We start from the raw sequence: 17237 nt of genomic DNA, 5'->3' as shown, positions 1-17237 counted from the left end.
ATGATGTTTACTGAACAAGTGAATTGTTGGAAATGAATTGTTAGCTCTGCCTTTGGACAAGTTTGTCAGCCTCCTTGTGCCCCCTTTTCTAGGTGAGGGCACTGAAGCACAAAGAGGTTGAGTGATCTGTGACTACCTATCTCATAGGCTGTTCTAAGCGCTAAATGAGGGAGGGAATGTCTAAGAAAATTTGTGTGGATGGCAAGTGAGACCAAGGGGGAGCTTTGTGTAAGGTGTGGGTCATACGAGGCAGGGGCCAGATAGGTATGGCTGTTGGAGGAGAGTGGAGAATCTGAACATGGTAGTGGGGAGTGGGATGCAGGCAGGCATCAACTGGCTAGTCCCCCTTACATTGATTTTACTCCCCAGGCAGATGAAGCCAGACCCGACACCTCTGCTGTCTTCTCGTCACAACGTCTTCCAGAATGATGAGTTTGACGTGTTCAGCAGGGACTCAGTGGACCTGAGCCGGGTACACAAGGGCAGGAGGTGAGTGTAGTGGGCTGTGGGGTTCCAGGCACCCCAACTCTGCAACTGCAGCAAGACAGTGAGAGAAACCAGTGGCTTCATCTTAATGAAACTGGCCTGAGTTCAGCTTAGGGCTCCCTGGCAGTCCGAGACCTGTGTGCTCCCAGCAGGCAGGGGCAGGTCTGTTTTTTCTTTCTTTTCTTTTTTCTCTTCTTTTCAATTGGGTGTAGGTTCTTTAACAATTATATAATACATCAGGCTCTGACACTGCATAGTGTGGTTTTAGTGAATTCTCCTTGTTGATAGTAAAAGGCCAGAGGGGCCAAAACTCTTCCCTTCTTCTTGTATATGGTTATGCCGACCATCGAATCTCTGGATGGCAGAGCTGGGCAGTGCTTCCCAGAAGCCTCCCTTGCCCTGATCTCCTGCAGTCTGTGACAAAAAGAGAAAATTAAGGACCTGTACTAAGTAAGCATTTCAGAAGGTGAACGTGTTTCACATACTGTATTTATAGTTGATGTCCTTCCTATTTTTTTGGCATTGAAAGACTATTCATGATTTATTCATTTATTCAACAAATATTTGCCCAGGATTTATTAGTTCCTAGGGATGTAGTGGAGAGTGAAACAGACATGGCCCCTGCCCACGTGGAGTTTGCACTAATCAATTCATCAAACAAGCAACGTGAAATCGCAGCTATAACAGGCACTACAAGGTGAAGGTGAGCAGACTTCCAAACCTTTGGCAGGTGCTTCAATCCAGGCAGGAAGGCTCCTGTGAGGAAATGACATGAGACCAAGAGAGGAAGGATAAGGAAGGGTCAGCAAAGTGGGGAAGCAGAAGCTTCCTAAAAAGAGTGAATAGCAGGGGCAGTGGCCCCAAGGCCATGGGGAGCATGGTGATGGTCCCGTGAGCCAAAACATTTTATGTTTTGGAAGGATCACCTGACTTTGGAATGGAGACCCATGGGAGGGCCTGAGAGTCAGCAGTGATTGTTCAGAGGACAACGCAGTAGAGAATGGCAAAATGAGACATTGACAACACTGCTCGTCTCCCATAGTTCTCCTAAATGGTGTTGTTTGATGAAATCCAGAAACCTGGGCTCTGCTGGAAAAGTACAGCCTGCCCTTTCCCTCACCCTATAGATAGAGACAGTGCAGTTCAGATGGGGGTGGGACCTACCCTGTTCTTATGATAAGAGCCCCAGTGACAGAATTGCAGGCTGCTACTTCAGTGACAGCCCCGTGCTATTTCCCCTCCCTAGGGCTGTCCAGTGCTGGAAGCTTGGTTGGCCGAGTGGTTGGGGAGCAGGCACAGGACAGCTATAAAGTTATCTGGCTGTATGGGCAGGAAGTAATTGTAATCTGCTTAGTCACACACGTTGCAACATCCCCAGATCGTAGGCCAGAGACTGTATCCTGCATCGGTAGCCACTGTGCCAGGCCAGAATGACCTTCTGTAGCTCCTGCTGTGGGGAAAGGGGCAGACAAGGAGGGCTGTGGCCCTGATCATGGGATGCTGCAGGCTGCCAAGTAGAGAGTCTGGGTGACCAATGATTACTGAACTTACTGTGACAGCTAGCCCAGGGGCTGAGGCTTGCAAAGAGGCAAAGCCTCCATTCATGTATTCATTATTCATTTAGCAAATATTTATTAAGCGATTTACTAGCTCCAGATCCTGTGCTAGACAGTAGGGAGACAATGTGAGCAGGGCGCCCAGGCCTTGCCCTCAAACTGCACAGACTGTGGGAAAGACTTGGACCATTCAATAGAGCAGAGAGAAAGTGGGAGAGGTGCTGGGATGGAGCATACAAGGGCCTCAGTGGGTATACCTGTCCCAATCTGGGTGTAGGGCAGAAGGACTCAGGGCACAAGGCATGTCACACTTGAATTAAAATGTGTGTGTGTGTTCTTAAATCAGGTAGGATGCATTCAGTGACTCAAGTAATAAGGAAATCTGTTCCCTTGCATGACAAGAAATTGCAAGGTAGGGCAGCCTCGGCTTAGTTGACCTGTGGGAAGCCACATCATCAAGGATGCACCTTTTCCATCTCTTAGAACTGGTTCCCACAAGGCCACTGGGTCACTGCTGCTGTTTGAGCCATGACTCCAAAAATGACAGTGCCAAGAGGAAGTCTGGGCCGGGTCTTTCTGTATCTTAGAGACCAGGAAACTTTTCCCAGAAGTCTCCAGAACCTCCCCACATCACAGTGGGGAACTGAGTCACAGCACTTAGGTCCACAGCTCCAGGAGAATGGGGAGGGTGGAAAGACCTGGACCAAATGAGGGACTGTTGGGAGTGGGGATGAGATAGAAGGTGGCTGTTGAATAGGTAACCACGCACAGGTGCTGCAGGTATATCATCGCTAAACGAAGGGGGCGGTGTGTATAAGGTGGGGCCCCTTAACTCTTTGGGACTTAACAGTGGTGCCCTGGAACATAGTCAATGTTTTCCCCCCAAGAAAGGTTCTATGGCCAAAAACGTCTGGGTGCTCTTTCTGCCTCTAGGAGAGTCACAGAGCACATTAAAGGCTCTGACCAGTCCTACAGTAAAAGAAATAGGATTTACTTTGTAGAGCCAGCAGGTGCCAGGTCCACATCTACTCATTTTCTCTTACATCATCCCTGGGAGGCAGGACTAAGACTTGGCAAGGACAAGGGACTTGCCTGTGGCCACACAGCTCAGGAAGTAGCAGAGCAGACTTGAGTCAGGAGACCTGCGTTCGGCCCTGGCCCTGCTTGTAAAAGCTGTGTGACCTTCCAGTTACTGTGCCTCTCTGGATCCCCTGATTTCTCACCCGGAAAAGGAAGTGTTTATTGCCTCTGCAGGCCCTTCAGAAGTTCGGAGGTGGGAGTGACCCTCCCAAGGGCCAGTTTGGGTAGGTGTTGAATAGGCTAGAGGAAGTGGGGAGGGGAACAGTAGGCAGGCTGCAGGGAGCCCGCTTGCTCCCTGGGCTCACTGTCATCTTTAGGAGTCCAAGGAAGCAAACTGTTCCAAAGACTGTCTCCGAAGTCATTGCTGCCTGCATTTCCAGACGTGACTGAAGTGCTGGCCCTTGGGTGGATCTTTTCCCAGCTAGTTTCCCCTAAGTTTTTTCTTCCTGACTTTGAATGAGGTCATGGGCCAAAGCCACACCTCCGTGGATGTGGTAGACAGGATGCCCGGGCTACTCTGTCCCTAGCTGCGTTCTCTCCCAGGGCCTGGATGGGTGGGCAAGTTTGCCAGGCTTCTCTATCTGGCCCTGCCAGGGAGCCACACACAGAGACCACCAGTACAGAAGAACTGTCCTCCTGCCCAGAACCCGGAACAGTGTGGACCAGGAGCCATGGGTTGTAGCAGAAAGGACAGTGATGCCTCTTACTCATCCTTGGTCCCCTGGCCCAGCGCAGATCTGGGCACCCAGTAGGCCCTCAGGAACTGTATGTTGAACGAATGGATGTGCTCCTGACAGTGGCACCAACCACTTAGACAAGTGTGGACCCCCTTCACTTCCTCCCCTCATTCCTCTCCAGCCCCCAACTTGGCAAAGAGAGCCAGTTAAGGGCCATGGTCACAGTCCCAGGACCGCTTTCCTGCAGTCATGTGAAAGATTTCTGTGGATGGAGATTTTTCCCTTGTCTAGATCAAACACCCTTCCACCATGGAGCCTCCATTACCTCTTCCCCAGACCCCCAGCTGGAGTTCCTTCCTCCTTTCTCTGAGCTTCCATTCGGCACATTTCGTGTTGGCTGCTGTTTACCTGTGTGTCACCCCCACTGGACTGTGAGTTCCACAACGTCAAACTCATAGCTTGCTCCTTTCTGAATCTCCCCCAAGTCAGCCTAGCACCCTGCCTGGCTCAGAGCAGGCCCTTAGTAAAAACCGTTGAAAAAAGTGCAATCCTAACCCGCCATGCTGGAGGCTGCGGTCCTGTCCTGCCCTGGGGTCAATGGCTGCCAGACAGACTCAGACAGCTGCCCCTCCCTGCACCAAAAGCCAGTGAATAGAAGATATTTGTGGAAGCTTCGAATGGCTTTGTGTGCCCCCCCCCCCCCGCCACCCCTTGATACATTCCAGAGACCTGATTTCACAGCTAAGCTGGATTTTCTTGCCTAGCATCTCATATTGATTTTCCCCTGTAGGGCTCAAAACGACATTCCACAGGCCTATGTGTCTGACAAGCCAGATTTTTCTACAGGTTTTCAAAGCCGTGAGTCAACAGGCCTGAGTCCCCAGTGTGGCTGTGCTATAGCTCATTGTGATCCTGGGCAGTCCCTCCCCTTCCCTGCACCCGAGTTTCCTCACCTGTGATATAGGGAGCGGAACTTTCAGGCACGTTTTTGACCATATAGTCTGACATGGAAGATCGAACATAGACCAGTTAGAAGGCCACCGTACTAAAGTGGGGGTGAGAGAAAGAGACTGGATCCTCCTGACCCCTCACACTCTAAAGATCCCCTGGGGCTCCCCTGAGCTCAGCAGAAAAAAGCCACATGTGGCCTTGCTCTTTCTTTCTTTCTTTCTTTCTTTTTAATATGCTTTATTGATTATGCTGTTACAGTTGTCCCAATTTCTTTTTCCTTTGTTCCCCTCCACCCAGTGACCCCCCCTCCCTCCAGTTGTCCCCCCCTTACCTTAGTCCATACCCATTGGTTGTGCATATAGTTCTTCTCAACATCTTCCTATCTACTCCACTCCCTCCTACTCTGCTTCTTAATTCCTGTACCATCTCCCTCCCTTTCCCCCCTTCCCCTTCCCCACTGACCTCCCCCCAATATGTTCCCCATACCTATAGTTCTTTTCCCACTCTTGTTGCCCACTTAGTTTGCCTTTGTTTCAGTTCCCTAGCTTCTGTTGTTGGTTGTTGTGATACAGTTTTCATTTTAATGTTCATAGTTTTGATTCTCTTTCTCCTAAACAAGTCTCTTAACAATTCATATAACAGTGGTTTGGATCTGATGAACTCCTTCAGTTTTACTTTGTCCTGGAAGCAATTTCTCTGCCCTTCTTTTCTGAATGACAGCTTCACTGGATAGAGTAATCGTGGTTGTAGGTGTTTGCTTTTCATTACTTTGAGTATTTCTTGCCAGTCCCTTCTTGCCTACAGAGTTTCTTTTGAGAAATCGGCTGATAGTCTAATTGGGACCCCTTTGTATGTAATTCTCTTCTTCTCTCTTGCTGCTTTTAAGATTCTCTCTTTATCCTTAATTTTTGACATTTTGATTATAATGTGTCTTGGTGTGGTTCTCCCTGGGTGCAGTTTTTTTGGAACTCTCTGTGCTTCCTGGACCGGTAAGTCTATTTCTTTCCCCAAGTTAGGGAAGTTCTGCTTCATTATTTTTTCACATAATTTTTCAATTTCTAGTTCTTCTTCTTTACCTTCTGGCAACCCTATGATTCGGATGTTGGCCCGCTTATAGCTGTCCCATAGGTTTCTGCACCTCTCCTCATTTTCCTCACTTTTCGATTCCTCTTTTTGCACTGGTTGACTGTTTGTTCCTTCCCTATGTTCCTATTTGTTGATTCGATCCCTGGTTTTCTCTCCCTCACCACTAGTTTTGTATGTGTTTTCATTCATTTCAGCAGGACTAGTCTTCATTTCTTCCCCGTCTTGTTTAAGATCTACTGTTAGGTCTGTAAGCATTCTTAAAACCAAAGCTCTGAACTGAGCCTCAGAAAGATTTCCTATCTGCTGCTTCATTAGATTAGATATTTGCTGTCTGGTCAGCTGCATGATTGGGATCTCTATCATGATCTGTGTCATCCTGACAGTTTTTTGTTTACCTTTGCTTCCTGGGCAGGGCTGTCACACCTTCTGTGCTCTTGGGGGACAAGAGCCCCGTGCACTTGTCACAAGCAGGCAACCCTTCTCACCACGCTGTGGCATTTTATGCGGGGGTGGGGGTCCAAGAGGAATTCCTGCCGTTCACTTTCCACTGAGAGACCAGGAGCCTCCTCCTCTGTCCCCACTCCCTCCGGGCCTCACAGTCGAAGGCAATGGGGGTCTACCTTTCCCGGCATTGGAATCGCAAGCTGACAGATCTGGTCTGCAGCCGGGGGGTGCTCCCCAGGTGCTTCTCGTCTCCCCTTAAATATGGGTGTCTGTGCTTACCGTTGTCCCGCCGCTGTCGCCGCTGCTGCCACCGCCAGCACAGCTTGACCTCTCCGCCCCGTCTTTGTCCCTCCTACCCGTCTGGACCAGCACCACTTCTTTATAACTTCATACGCTGACCTTCCATATAGTTTTATTTTCTGGAACTTCTGGTTATTTCTAGTTTTGCGGTAGTTGTATTCCTTCTTAGTTGTGGAGGGAGACGGAGCATGTCAGTCTAGGCCTCCATCTTGGCCGAAAGTCTCTTGTATGTGCCTTGCTCTTTCTTAAATGTTTGTTTTAAAAGATTCAAATAACCCAGGGCCCTCCTAGCAGTCACCATTGTCCTTTAGTGGAGGGCTCATTAGCCCCTCTCTGTGCATTTACATACATAGATATATATGTGCCCTTGAGAACAGATAGTTGGTCTTGTTTGCTTTCAGCTTTTGTATAGATGGAATTGTACTGTATGCGTTTTTCTACAGCTGGGTTTTTTCCTCGTCAGAATTCTTTCTCCGTCAGCACAAATAGATCAACGTCATTCTGGAGAACTGGTGCACGGTGTTCTGTGATACAGATGTGGCACAGGTCGTTTGGCCATTTCACTGGTGATGGCCATTAGTTGCTTTCCATTCTCACTATTGTCAGACAAAGCTGAAAAGAAAATCCCCAGTGAGACCCAGTGGCACACAGCCAGCCCCTCTCAAGGGTGGATGCCTAGAAGGGGTATTTTCTGGTTGAAGGGCAGGCACATTTATGTTCTAACAGCTGCTCCTGGGATGGCCTTGAAAGTACTGGGCATGGTCATGTGGGCACCAGCAGCTCTGAGTCCCACCTGCCCACACCCCTCCAGTGCTCAATATTGGCTGTTCCATTTTGTGCTCACTTGAGGGGTGAAGAAGTGAACCTGTGGTCTCTCTGGACCTTTGATATAGCCTTCAATGCCTGATGGTTCTCTTTCTTCTCTCCTTCGCTGTTTCTTCTCAATGCCAGGAAGGGGGAGAACACGAGGAACCTGCTGAACGACAAGCGGGAGGTGGTGGCTCAGCGGCAGCGCTACGAGCAGTACAGTGTGGTGGTGGAGGAGGTAGGTGTCCCCAGGCCACCAGGCTTGTGCCCTGCCAGAGAGACCAGCTGGCCCCTTGGCCCCTCTGACTCGCACTTCTACCATTGCAGGTGCCAGTGCAGCCAGGTGAGGGCCTGTCCTACCGTGGTGATGACTATGAGGATGAGTATGATGACACATATGATGGCAACCAGGTGGGTGCCAACGATGCCGACTCCGACGATGAGCTCATCAGTCGCAGGTGAGGCTCTAGGGCAGGCAGAGGGTGGAATTCTGGGGGCAGGGCAGCTTTCAGCCCGTGGGGCTCTCCCATAGTCTCTGGTTTGTACAGATGGGGAAGCCAAGGCCCTGTTCACATGAGCAGTCAGTGGCAGAACCAGGGCCCAAACCCAGGCCTCCTGACTCCTAGTCCAGTGCTCTCTCCTACCCAAGTTATCCCCTTGGCTGGTTGGTTCAACCCACCCTCAGGGGGAACTCATTAATTTGGTTTCATGGAGTAGTTTTACATTCTTCTTAATTATAGAAAACTTTTGCCAGTGGAATCATGTGGAGGTTACCCAATACATATAAAAACAGAACTAGAGGGCCCCCACAGCCCCAGCTCAGTCTCCGCTAAGCCCATACATCAGACCCTGGTACCCTCAAAGAATCCGGAGGCTGGAGCAAAGCTGGGTGGAAAAGCACTTTGGTTTTTCCAGGACTCCTGAGCCTATCCCATCAGCCCCCTCACCCAGGCTGATTCCCTCTTCCCTGAGGCTCTCCCAGTTTACTCTTGTCTTTGATCTTACCTTCTCTCTAAACCCTTAGGCCCTTCACCATCCCTCAAGTGCTAAGAACCAAAGTGCCCGGAGAAGTGCAAGAGGAGGATGAGGAGGAGGAAGATGAAGCTGAAGAAGAGGCCCCCAAGGTACCTCCTTGGCAGGTGGCAGATGAAGGGAAGGAGGGTGCAGTTCTAAAGGGCAAATGGAGAGCACTGACCTCCCCTGTTGGCCTCGAGGCAGCCCCAGCACCACTGCTTGGAGAAGAAGGGCACCTTCCAGCCCAGATGTCTGCTGGGAGAGCAATTCTAAACTCACCTTCGCTGCCCAGTGAGGGCCCAGGGAATACATCAGAGGCTGGGCCTTCGAGCTGCTGGGTTCATTAGGCCCAGGAGCCTGGGGGCCGGGAGGAGGGCAGCTGTCTGCGCCTGTGCCAGGATGGCAATTTTTTAAATCAGAGAAGTGTGAGAGCCCAAGGGACTCTGTAGGTCATCTGAGCTGGTAGGTTTGAAAATTTTATTTATTAGCAGCTAAAAGTTTTCTTCACATAAAATCTTAACTCGAATCTCAACGTACAAAAGCAGTGCTGCTCAGATTGAATGGAGTGGCAGCCTGCAACCCCTGGATCTCCCTGTGCCCCCTGCCCCAACAGGGTGACAAAATCAGATGTGTCCTAGTGAAACCTGAGCCTAGTAGTGGGATAGCACTCTCACCCTGTCAGGGGTGGGGAGCAGGGGCCTTAGCACAAGCATAGACCAGCACCTCCAGGGCTTCCTCTTCTTCCAGGCAAGGAAGCCACCCAGATTTTCATGTAAAATCTTCCAGTTTTCAAAGGTTACTTTTGCTTGTGTTTTTTTAAATAGCACAGGCTACCACAGTCTGTCGGTGGTCTTTGGGCTATTCCTTTTACTCTTCCTAGTCCAGGCCCCTTTTAATCTTGGCACAGAAAATGGTCCTCGAGAATGGACGTTCCCACAACACACTGGTGGTGGCGGCACCAGTGTGAGAACAAGACAGCTTCCAGAAGCGGCTCTCTTGACTTGCAAGACCCTACGTGGCTTCTCATGGTGGCCGTCCTGGCCTTCCCTTCATTGCTCCCATTTATCATTGTTATGCTCCAACTGTGGTCAGCCACCCTATGAGGCCTGTCCTAGAAGCCTCAGTCCCTTTTCTGCCTCCCCCTTGGGAAACTGGTGGAGGGACAGAGGAGGAGATCTCTGGTAGAAACCTTGGACCATAGCAAGCCATTTCCATCCTGGGGCATTGCCCTGCCGTGCTGTGGCTTGTCCCTACCCCTGGCAGAGAGGCATCAACAAGATTCAGCCTGGGGTATGGGATGGCTCATGATTCTTCCCTCCCCTTCCCTCCACAGCCTGACCACTTTGTGCAGGACCCCGCAGTGCTGCGGGAGAAAGCAGAAGCCAGGCGCATGGCCTTCCTCGCCAGGAAGGGGTGAGATTTTAGGAGCTGTTTCTGGTGGGAGGGAATTCCCAGCTAAATACCCAGGAAGCCCACATGTAAACCCTAAGAATTTTATGTATATTAATTTATCTCACAACAGCCCTATGAAGTACCTACTATTATCATTCTCCTCATTTTACAGATGAGGAAACTGAGGCCTAAAGATGTTAAGTAGCCTGCCAAAAGTTACACAGCTGGTAGATGGTGAAGCAAAGACTGAGTCCAGGTGGCCCAGCTCTGGGGGTCCACAGTGATAACCATTACTTGTCATACAGGAGGAGTTCCCCACCCAATGTGGGAGCCCAGTGTGTCCAGCACTAGCTGGTGTCAAGCAGGCAGAGTGTAAAATGTGAAAGAGCCCAGACAGGCAGGCAGACAGACAGATGTACGTCCTTTATGTCTGAGAGGCATGGTGGGGACAGGGGCACTTGAGCTGGGGCCTGAAGGGTGGAAAGGGTGCAAAGTAATTTGTCATGTGAGGGCAGAGAGGCGAGAAGTTGCATGTGTGCTCGGGGAGAGGTGTCTGGCCATGGGGAGTGGGGGACTGGGAACACATAGCCAGAGACACTTCTAATTCATTCCCCTAAGTCTTCCCAGTGAGGAATTAGTCCAGAGGGGCCAAGGACCTGCCTGTGGTCCCTCCTCCACTGAAGGCCGAGCCCGGGGTGGAAGCCCAGCCCCCCGTCCTGACCCTGGGACTCCCACAGCACTGCCTGCTAGGTGCGGGAGGCCTCGCCCAGGAGGGAAGGCATTTTGATCTCATTCCGAAGGCAGCAAGAGAGAGCCACAGAAGGTTTTTGAGCAGGAAGCAGAGGAACTTTGACTTCTCTTTCATCCCAACCCCCTGAGCACAGAGCTCTGGGTAAAGCCAGCAGTTGAGATGGTCTGAAAAGGTCCTAAGTCATGTCTGTGGGTGCACCTGGTCTTTGAAGGCCACCAAGCAAGACTCTGAGGTATAGAATGAGTATTATCTATAGTATAAGGCCTTGGATGGAGTGGGGAGCGGACCCATCCCCAAGCCTTCCTCCTCTCCTTGTTCGGGCTGCAGTCAGCCCACTAGCTGGTCCTTCCTCAGAGCTTAACCAGGGTCCCATCAGCAGGCAAGGTTCCGCGAAGAGAAATCACCAGGCACAGGGTCGTGCAGAGCCCCTATAGCCCCTGCCCCTAATAGGCTTCATTTCTCTTCCCACTGGAAGTTGGGACATAGGCATCCTCGCCCAAGCTGGGTGTCCTTTCCCAGGAATCTTTGAGGCAGGCTGTGGGCTCTTCCTTTCGGAGCGTGTTCTGGCTGATGTGCTCTCCTCCGGGTGGGTTGTTCCGCCCTTAGGTACCGGCATGAGAGCTCAACAGCAGTGGCCGGCAGCCCCCGGGGCCACGGGCAGGGCCGTGAGACAACCCAGGAGCGCAGGAAGAAGGAAGTTAACAAGTCTGCACGAGCCAATCACAACCGGAGGACCATGGCCGACCGCAAAAGAAGTAAAGGCATGATTCCATCCTGAAGCCGCCATGCCACGGCCAGCTTGGAGACAGCAGTGCCAGGCCCGCCAGGCTGCAATGTCTACAGCCCAGGGCCACCTCACCAGGGCCCCAGTCAACTTGGCCCCTCAGCAGCCTCAGCTTTGCAGCCCCTGAGAAGGCCGCCTCGTTGTCCACCAGCCAGCCATGAGCACCTTCGTCGGAACACACAGTGCCTTATTCCACAGCAGAGGAACCTATGGGGCCAGCAAGCCGGCCAAAGGGATGGGCCAGGGCCCCCAGTCAAGCCCCCCAAACCTCGTGCAGCAAGACACCACTTCCCTTTTTCTCTGGACGGCAGGAAACCTGTGTATTCAAAAAAAAAAAAAAAATGCCTGCGAATAAAGTGTTTGACCCTTTTAAGCAATCACCCATGATGTGCCCTTGACCCGCTGTCCCTGTGTCCCATTCTTCAGTGACAGCCACTGTCTAGAGAGGAAGAGGGCAGGATGTCACTGTGTTTTCATGACCCTTTCGTGCTCGCCTCTCATTGCGGTCCCCCCTGATGTTGCTCTGCCTTGCTGTGTGTCCCTGAGAACATCACCCCCTTCTCTGAACCTTCAGTCCCTGCTTGTGGAGGAAAGGACTCGGGTTGTGAGGCCCTGAAGTCCTGTCTGTTACCTCATTTAGTCACCACCTCCTCCACCCGAGGAGGCAGGCACCGATGTCAGCCCCAGAGCACATGTGAGGAAAGGGAGGCACTGAGAGCTGAAGGTGCTGCCTCGGCGTCTGCAGTCACTCACTCCCAACTACGAGCTGGGGGAACAGGGCTGGACACTCGGTCTGATCCCTGGCCTTCATCAGGTCCCAGGCCCCGTGGGTGGTGTCCTCTCTGTCTCAGCAGGCCTGAGGACACGTGGCCAGCAGCAGAGCTAGTACCAGAACTCAGTGCCTCCTGGTTGCACATTCTCTTAAATTCTCCAGAACTGAGGGGTCAGAGATCAGGAGAAACAAATGAGGCTGTTACTGCCAAGCCCTGTTGGAGTGAGAGGAACTTGGGCCTCGTTCCTCAGAGTCTACTCCCAGGCCGGGCCAACTGGCTCCTAGTGTGGCCGCAGCCACAAGGCACCCCGATTCCTGGGCCCCCCAGAACATTGCTGAACAATGGTGGATCAACAGTGAGGCATTTGCTGGGCTGATCCTAGCACAGCCCGGCCTGCTGTCCATCAGTGGAAAGCCAGGGCCCCTGCCCAGCTGGACCCTGACAAATCACTTTAGTTGCTAGTACAATTTATTTGCATGTGGTTAGGATGAGCGTCTGAAGCAGCGAGGCAGACAGGCCCTTGATGAATTGGTTTTTTCAGGTCAGCCCGCACAAGTGAAAATCAATAACAATTCCTCTGTGTCATGACAGTTCTCTTGGTGCATTGGAGATGCAGAGCAGATATGGGGGTGGCGTCTTCCCCTCGCACTACTAAATTAGCTGAGATCAGGCCCAGGGTCAGCCATCCTGACAGGCAGCAGGAAGATTCTGTTTCCTCCTGCAGGCATTTGCCAGCGCAGGGGCAGAGGCCATTCTTTTCTCTGTCACTGAGTTCCTCAGACCCAGCACCTGTCCCTGGAGAGAAGGGAGGTGGGTTGGGGAAGCTCCCAGACTTTACTTGTCATACCTGTTACTGTTCATACGGCCCCCGTCACCTTCACTTTGTCATCTGCACCTCCTGACTACCAAGGGTGATGTTCAGGTCTCACAGCTTCCTGGTTGAAAGGACTTGAGAAGACAGAAATTATTTTTTAAAACTTTCCGGAATGTAATGCCAGGTCCAATTTGGTCTCCCTTGAGGAACTACATACTTTCTCATTTCAGACCTTGAGGACACCCTTTCAGGGACGCTTTGAAAACAGAATGGTGCTGGTAGGCACACCCCTTCGACCTCTTGGAGTCTCAGTTTTCCCATCTGCCAGGTGGGTACACTGGGCCAGAGCGTGGTTCCCACTTGGTACCCATTAAATCCTCTGAGGAGGCGCCCAGGTTTTAGATGGGCAATGGCAGAAGTGTTGTAAGAGAAGTGGAATTGGGGCCCTGAGCCCTGCCCACTGGCTCACTAGGGCCCACCACCCCTGCTACCATTCCTAAGCAGCAATTTGCCAAGTGCCTTCTCTGTTCCCTGGCAGAGAACATGACTATCACAGGCATTTCCCAGGAAGCTTTTAAGACCTCGTGCCTCTGGAAGAACATAAGACTCGTCTGTTTCTAGTCCAAGAGTGGCAATGATGGTGACCATGTTTGTTTGAACAGCGCTTATGTGCCTCTGTGAGTGCGTGGAAGAGCCTGTCATTGTTTATAAAAGGGAGCCAGGAGCACAGGGAGTAACTTGCCCAAAGCCCATGGCAAGTTAGCAGCAGAGCCTGGATACAGATCCTTTCTGAGTGGCCCCCTTAGATAGCCAAGTGCAGTCTGGAAGAATAAATGAATTGTCAAGAACCTGCCTGTCCCTGTTACACAAGGAGCTTGGGGTAAATAATACAGAGAGGGAAACAAAAATAAATCCACCAAAAATGCAGGGAGTGTTGTAGAGCCCTCCCTTTAAATGATGTCAGTGAAGACTTACTAGCCACATGGGAAACTAAATAGTCAAGAATTATTTATTTATTTATTTATTTATTTATTTATTTATTTATTTAAAATTTGAAAGCAGCCCTGGTTGGTATGGCTCAGTGGATTGAGTGTTGACCTGCAAACCAAAAGGTCACCAGTTCTATTCCCAGTCAGGGCACTTGCCTGGGTTGCAGGCCAAGTCCCCAGTTGGGGGCATGTGAAAGGCAACCAATCGATGTATCTTGCACATCAATGTTTCCCTCTCTTTTTTCCTCCCTTTCCCTCTCTCTAAATAAGTAAAATCTTTTTAAAAAAATAAACAAAATTGAAAGCAGAAAACATAATGGTGTTGCACCATGACTGTGAAAATATTAAAAAAAGATTTTACATACAGACCAAATCTGGACGAGAATACACATACATGAAAACGTTGATGAGACCACAATGATTTGTAATGAAAATAAAAGCAATTACTGAGTAGTTACCATGGCAATTTTCTGTTGGGCCCTTTCCTTGTATTATCTTGTTTAATCCTCGGGTACAGATGAGGAAATCGAGATATTGAGAAGGTATGTGACCTGCCCAAGGTCACACATTTAACAGATGACTAGAGAAGGATTCAGTCCCAGAATTGTCTCCACGCTCTTAATCCTTAAGCCAATAGTCATTTTTCTCTTTCCTCTATTCCTGCCTCCTTGTTACTGTTCTACAAAGAAAGAAAATACAAGTAATATAGCTGCAGAACATGAGAATGGGAAATCCCATTTCATCAGGCCAGGCTGATGAGATTCCAATTGTGTGTATATTGGACCTTTTGATACTGTCTCAGATCTCAGATGCTCTGTTCCCTTTTTTTCACTTTCTGTCTTCAAATTCATTTATCTTTTCCTTTGTGTTTCTAGTCTGCCATTCAGCCCACTGGATAATCCTTTATTTTTCTGTCCTGTCCCTCTTCAGGGGAAGTGGAGAAAAGGCTGGGGGTAGAGCACTTCAGCCGAGATGGGGACAGCAGAGCCTGGAGAGCTCTGTGGCCTGAGATAGGCCAAGGGGGCAGGAAAGTCAAAGGGCCCAGGGTGCTTGTGGAAGAAGGCGGAGGAGAGGGAGGGAGTGCCAGAGTTAGGGCCACAGGCCACGGCCTGGACATTTGTGCAGAGCATCAGCTTTGAATGTTTGCTGCCTGCTCTCAGAGCTTGTGGCATGGATGGTCAGCCTGGCCGGGAGGGCCCGGGGTGGGGAGGACAGGTGTATCCATTCAGCACATGTCCACCAAGATCTGCCAGGTGCCAGGCGCTGCACTGGCACATGTGACAAAGATCTGGTACCCACCCTCGCGCAATTTATATTTCAAGGGGGCTCTGGATGCTAAGACATTTTGGAAAAAAATTATTAGTAACAGTTGTGTTAAATCCTAATAAAGAAATGAAGACGTGAATAGGCAAGGTCAACAGAGAGTAGGAGAGAGAGAGAGAGAGAGAGAGAAATGTCAATTTGTTGCTCCACTTATTTATGTATTTTCATTGGTTGATCCATAACCTTGTGGTATCTGGACGATGCTCCAACAAACCGGAGCTACCTGGCCAGGAACACATCAGGTCTTTAAATCTATGGGTGCTGGCGCTATGGCCTGAGACTGTTGTTACAATTCTGCAGCCTGAAGCAAAGTCAACAAATCAGTCTAAAGGTTATGTCTCCAGCCCCTTGTGTTTGTGTGGCGGTGGGTGGGGGGAGGGTGTCTTAAAATGAGCATGAAATTCTGACTTCACGTCATACTGGAAATTCTCTTCCTACAATCAATAATCATCAAGAGGATTTTACACACACTGGCAGAATTCAGAGAGCCTTAAAGGGCATTTAATTTCCAGAATTTTTAACCTATTTAAACCTCCAAACCTCTCCAGTCTCAGGCCCCAGGAATTCAAATACCCCCTCCTCCCTTGGGGATGGGAGCTTTCCCTTCTTAAGAATTCACTGGACTCCCATGGGTCTTTCCCAGCTGTGGAGGTTACGCCAAGCTTCTCTCGCTGTGGTCTGAACTACAAAAACAACGGGTACCTAATTCTAGTTTTCCAAATATGAAATTATGACATTGAATATGCTTTTTCTGGCTGTGTGAGCCCACCCTCAGCACTTTGACATGTCCCTTAAGTGTTCTGTCATCCCAAGGAGGAATCTTGGTTTTCTCCTCCTTAAAGTGGTTTTCTTAGAAGAGCCTGGCAGAAAAGGGGCCCCCATGGGATGAAGACAAATAATTCCTGAACATGTAGGAATTTTACTTGCAGTTTACATGCAGATCCCCACCCTATCTCCCATCTCCTGGTCCGATCTCCTTAGCATTCTTCCAAAGGTGCATGCCCAGGTCTCACGTGCCCATCCTTTTTATTGCTAATTTGTTCATAAAGGCGGCCTGGGGTGGTGAAGAGACCACTAGATTAAGGGTCAGGTGGCTGGGGTTTGGGCCCTGGACTTCATGAAGCTGTGTAGCCTTGGGTCTGTCTCTTGGCCTCTCTGGGCCTCGGTTTCTTTTGTGTGAAACGAGGGCGATCATTCTCCTGGTCCTCTTGCCTCATGGGCACGGGTAATTGTAAGAGATCGTGACCAGGGGACACTCTCAAAACAGTGAACCTTGTCAAATGAGAGAGAATGGTGAGGGGCAGAGTCCTGTCCGCTCAGCATTTGAGGTGGAGTGTCACCTCTGCCCTTAGTCACCTTTCCAGAAACCTCTTTGCACCAATCACCTGTTATTTCCGGGGGTACATTTTTAACTATAGAATTCTGGGTCCCAGGGCCACGAACAGTTTTAGATCTGCCTTTCTCTGAATTTTTGCTGCTCATTCTCATCAGAAGTACAGGACCAGGGGATGGCTTGGACTCCAAGGTTTTTGCCTCCATGGGTAAGTTCTGAGGTGAAACAGTCTCCCCCAGGCCCTTGCCTTTAGGGGAGCCTGGGAACTGTGATGTTTCCAGGGGTCTATGTCTGAGACCCCTTTGGATGGGATTTGTTTAGAAGAAGGTGAAGCCGATGCCCCCATTCCTCTGACAGGCTTGTTGGGTGCCACAGGGCAGATTCAAGGGGCAAAGGCCGGCCCCCAGGTCCAGCTGGCCTCTGTCACAGGAGAGAAGTAACAGATGAGAATCAGTTCAGGGACCAGCATGTCACATTTGGAAAACCAGACTCCCCACTTGGGAGGAGTCCGCAGAGAAAGGCACTGGTTTCTTCCCAAGAGTATTAAGTCAGAGTAGCCTGTGATGGCCAGGCCAGAACATCTCCTTGGGGATTAGGATCCTCTGAATGGCCAGTGGCCTATTTTGCTTTTGTCATTCAGAGCAGGGTTTGGCTCTGGGGTCAGAAGCAAGCTGGCC

The 17237-nt window shown here is 50.4% G+C and overlaps 1 protein-coding gene across 3 annotated transcripts in view; it reads left to right on the top strand.

Moving 5' to 3' along the window:
• ASCC2 (activating signal cointegrator 1 complex subunit 2) overlaps positions 1-11701 on the top strand; it is a 38765-nt gene extending 27064 nt beyond the window's left edge. For all 3 annotated transcript variants that reach the window (XM_090257265.1, XM_090257267.1, XM_090257266.1), the window contains 6 exons: positions 370-489; positions 7532-7625; positions 7715-7845; positions 8412-8511; positions 9735-9814; positions 11151-11701. In XM_090257265.1, coding sequence (XP_090113391.1) covers positions 370-489; positions 7532-7625; positions 7715-7845; positions 8412-8511; positions 9735-9814; positions 11151-11322 — 697 coding nt within the window. In that variant the 3' untranslated portion in view covers positions 11323-11701. The remainder of the gene's footprint in view (positions 1-369; positions 490-7531; positions 7626-7714; positions 7846-8411; positions 8512-9734; positions 9815-11150) is intronic.
• The last annotated feature ends 5536 nt before the right edge of the window (positions 11702-17237 follow it).

The sequence above is a fragment of the Furipterus horrens genome, unplaced genomic scaffold (assembly GCF_987537825.1).
Source record: "Furipterus horrens unplaced genomic scaffold, mFurHor1.1.pri manual_scaffold_11, whole genome shotgun sequence".
Lineage (NCBI taxonomy): Eukaryota > Metazoa > Chordata > Mammalia > Chiroptera > Furipteridae > Furipterus > Furipterus horrens.
The sequence above is the reverse complement of the archived record's forward strand: the minus strand, read 5'-3'. Positions and strand labels throughout refer to the sequence as shown.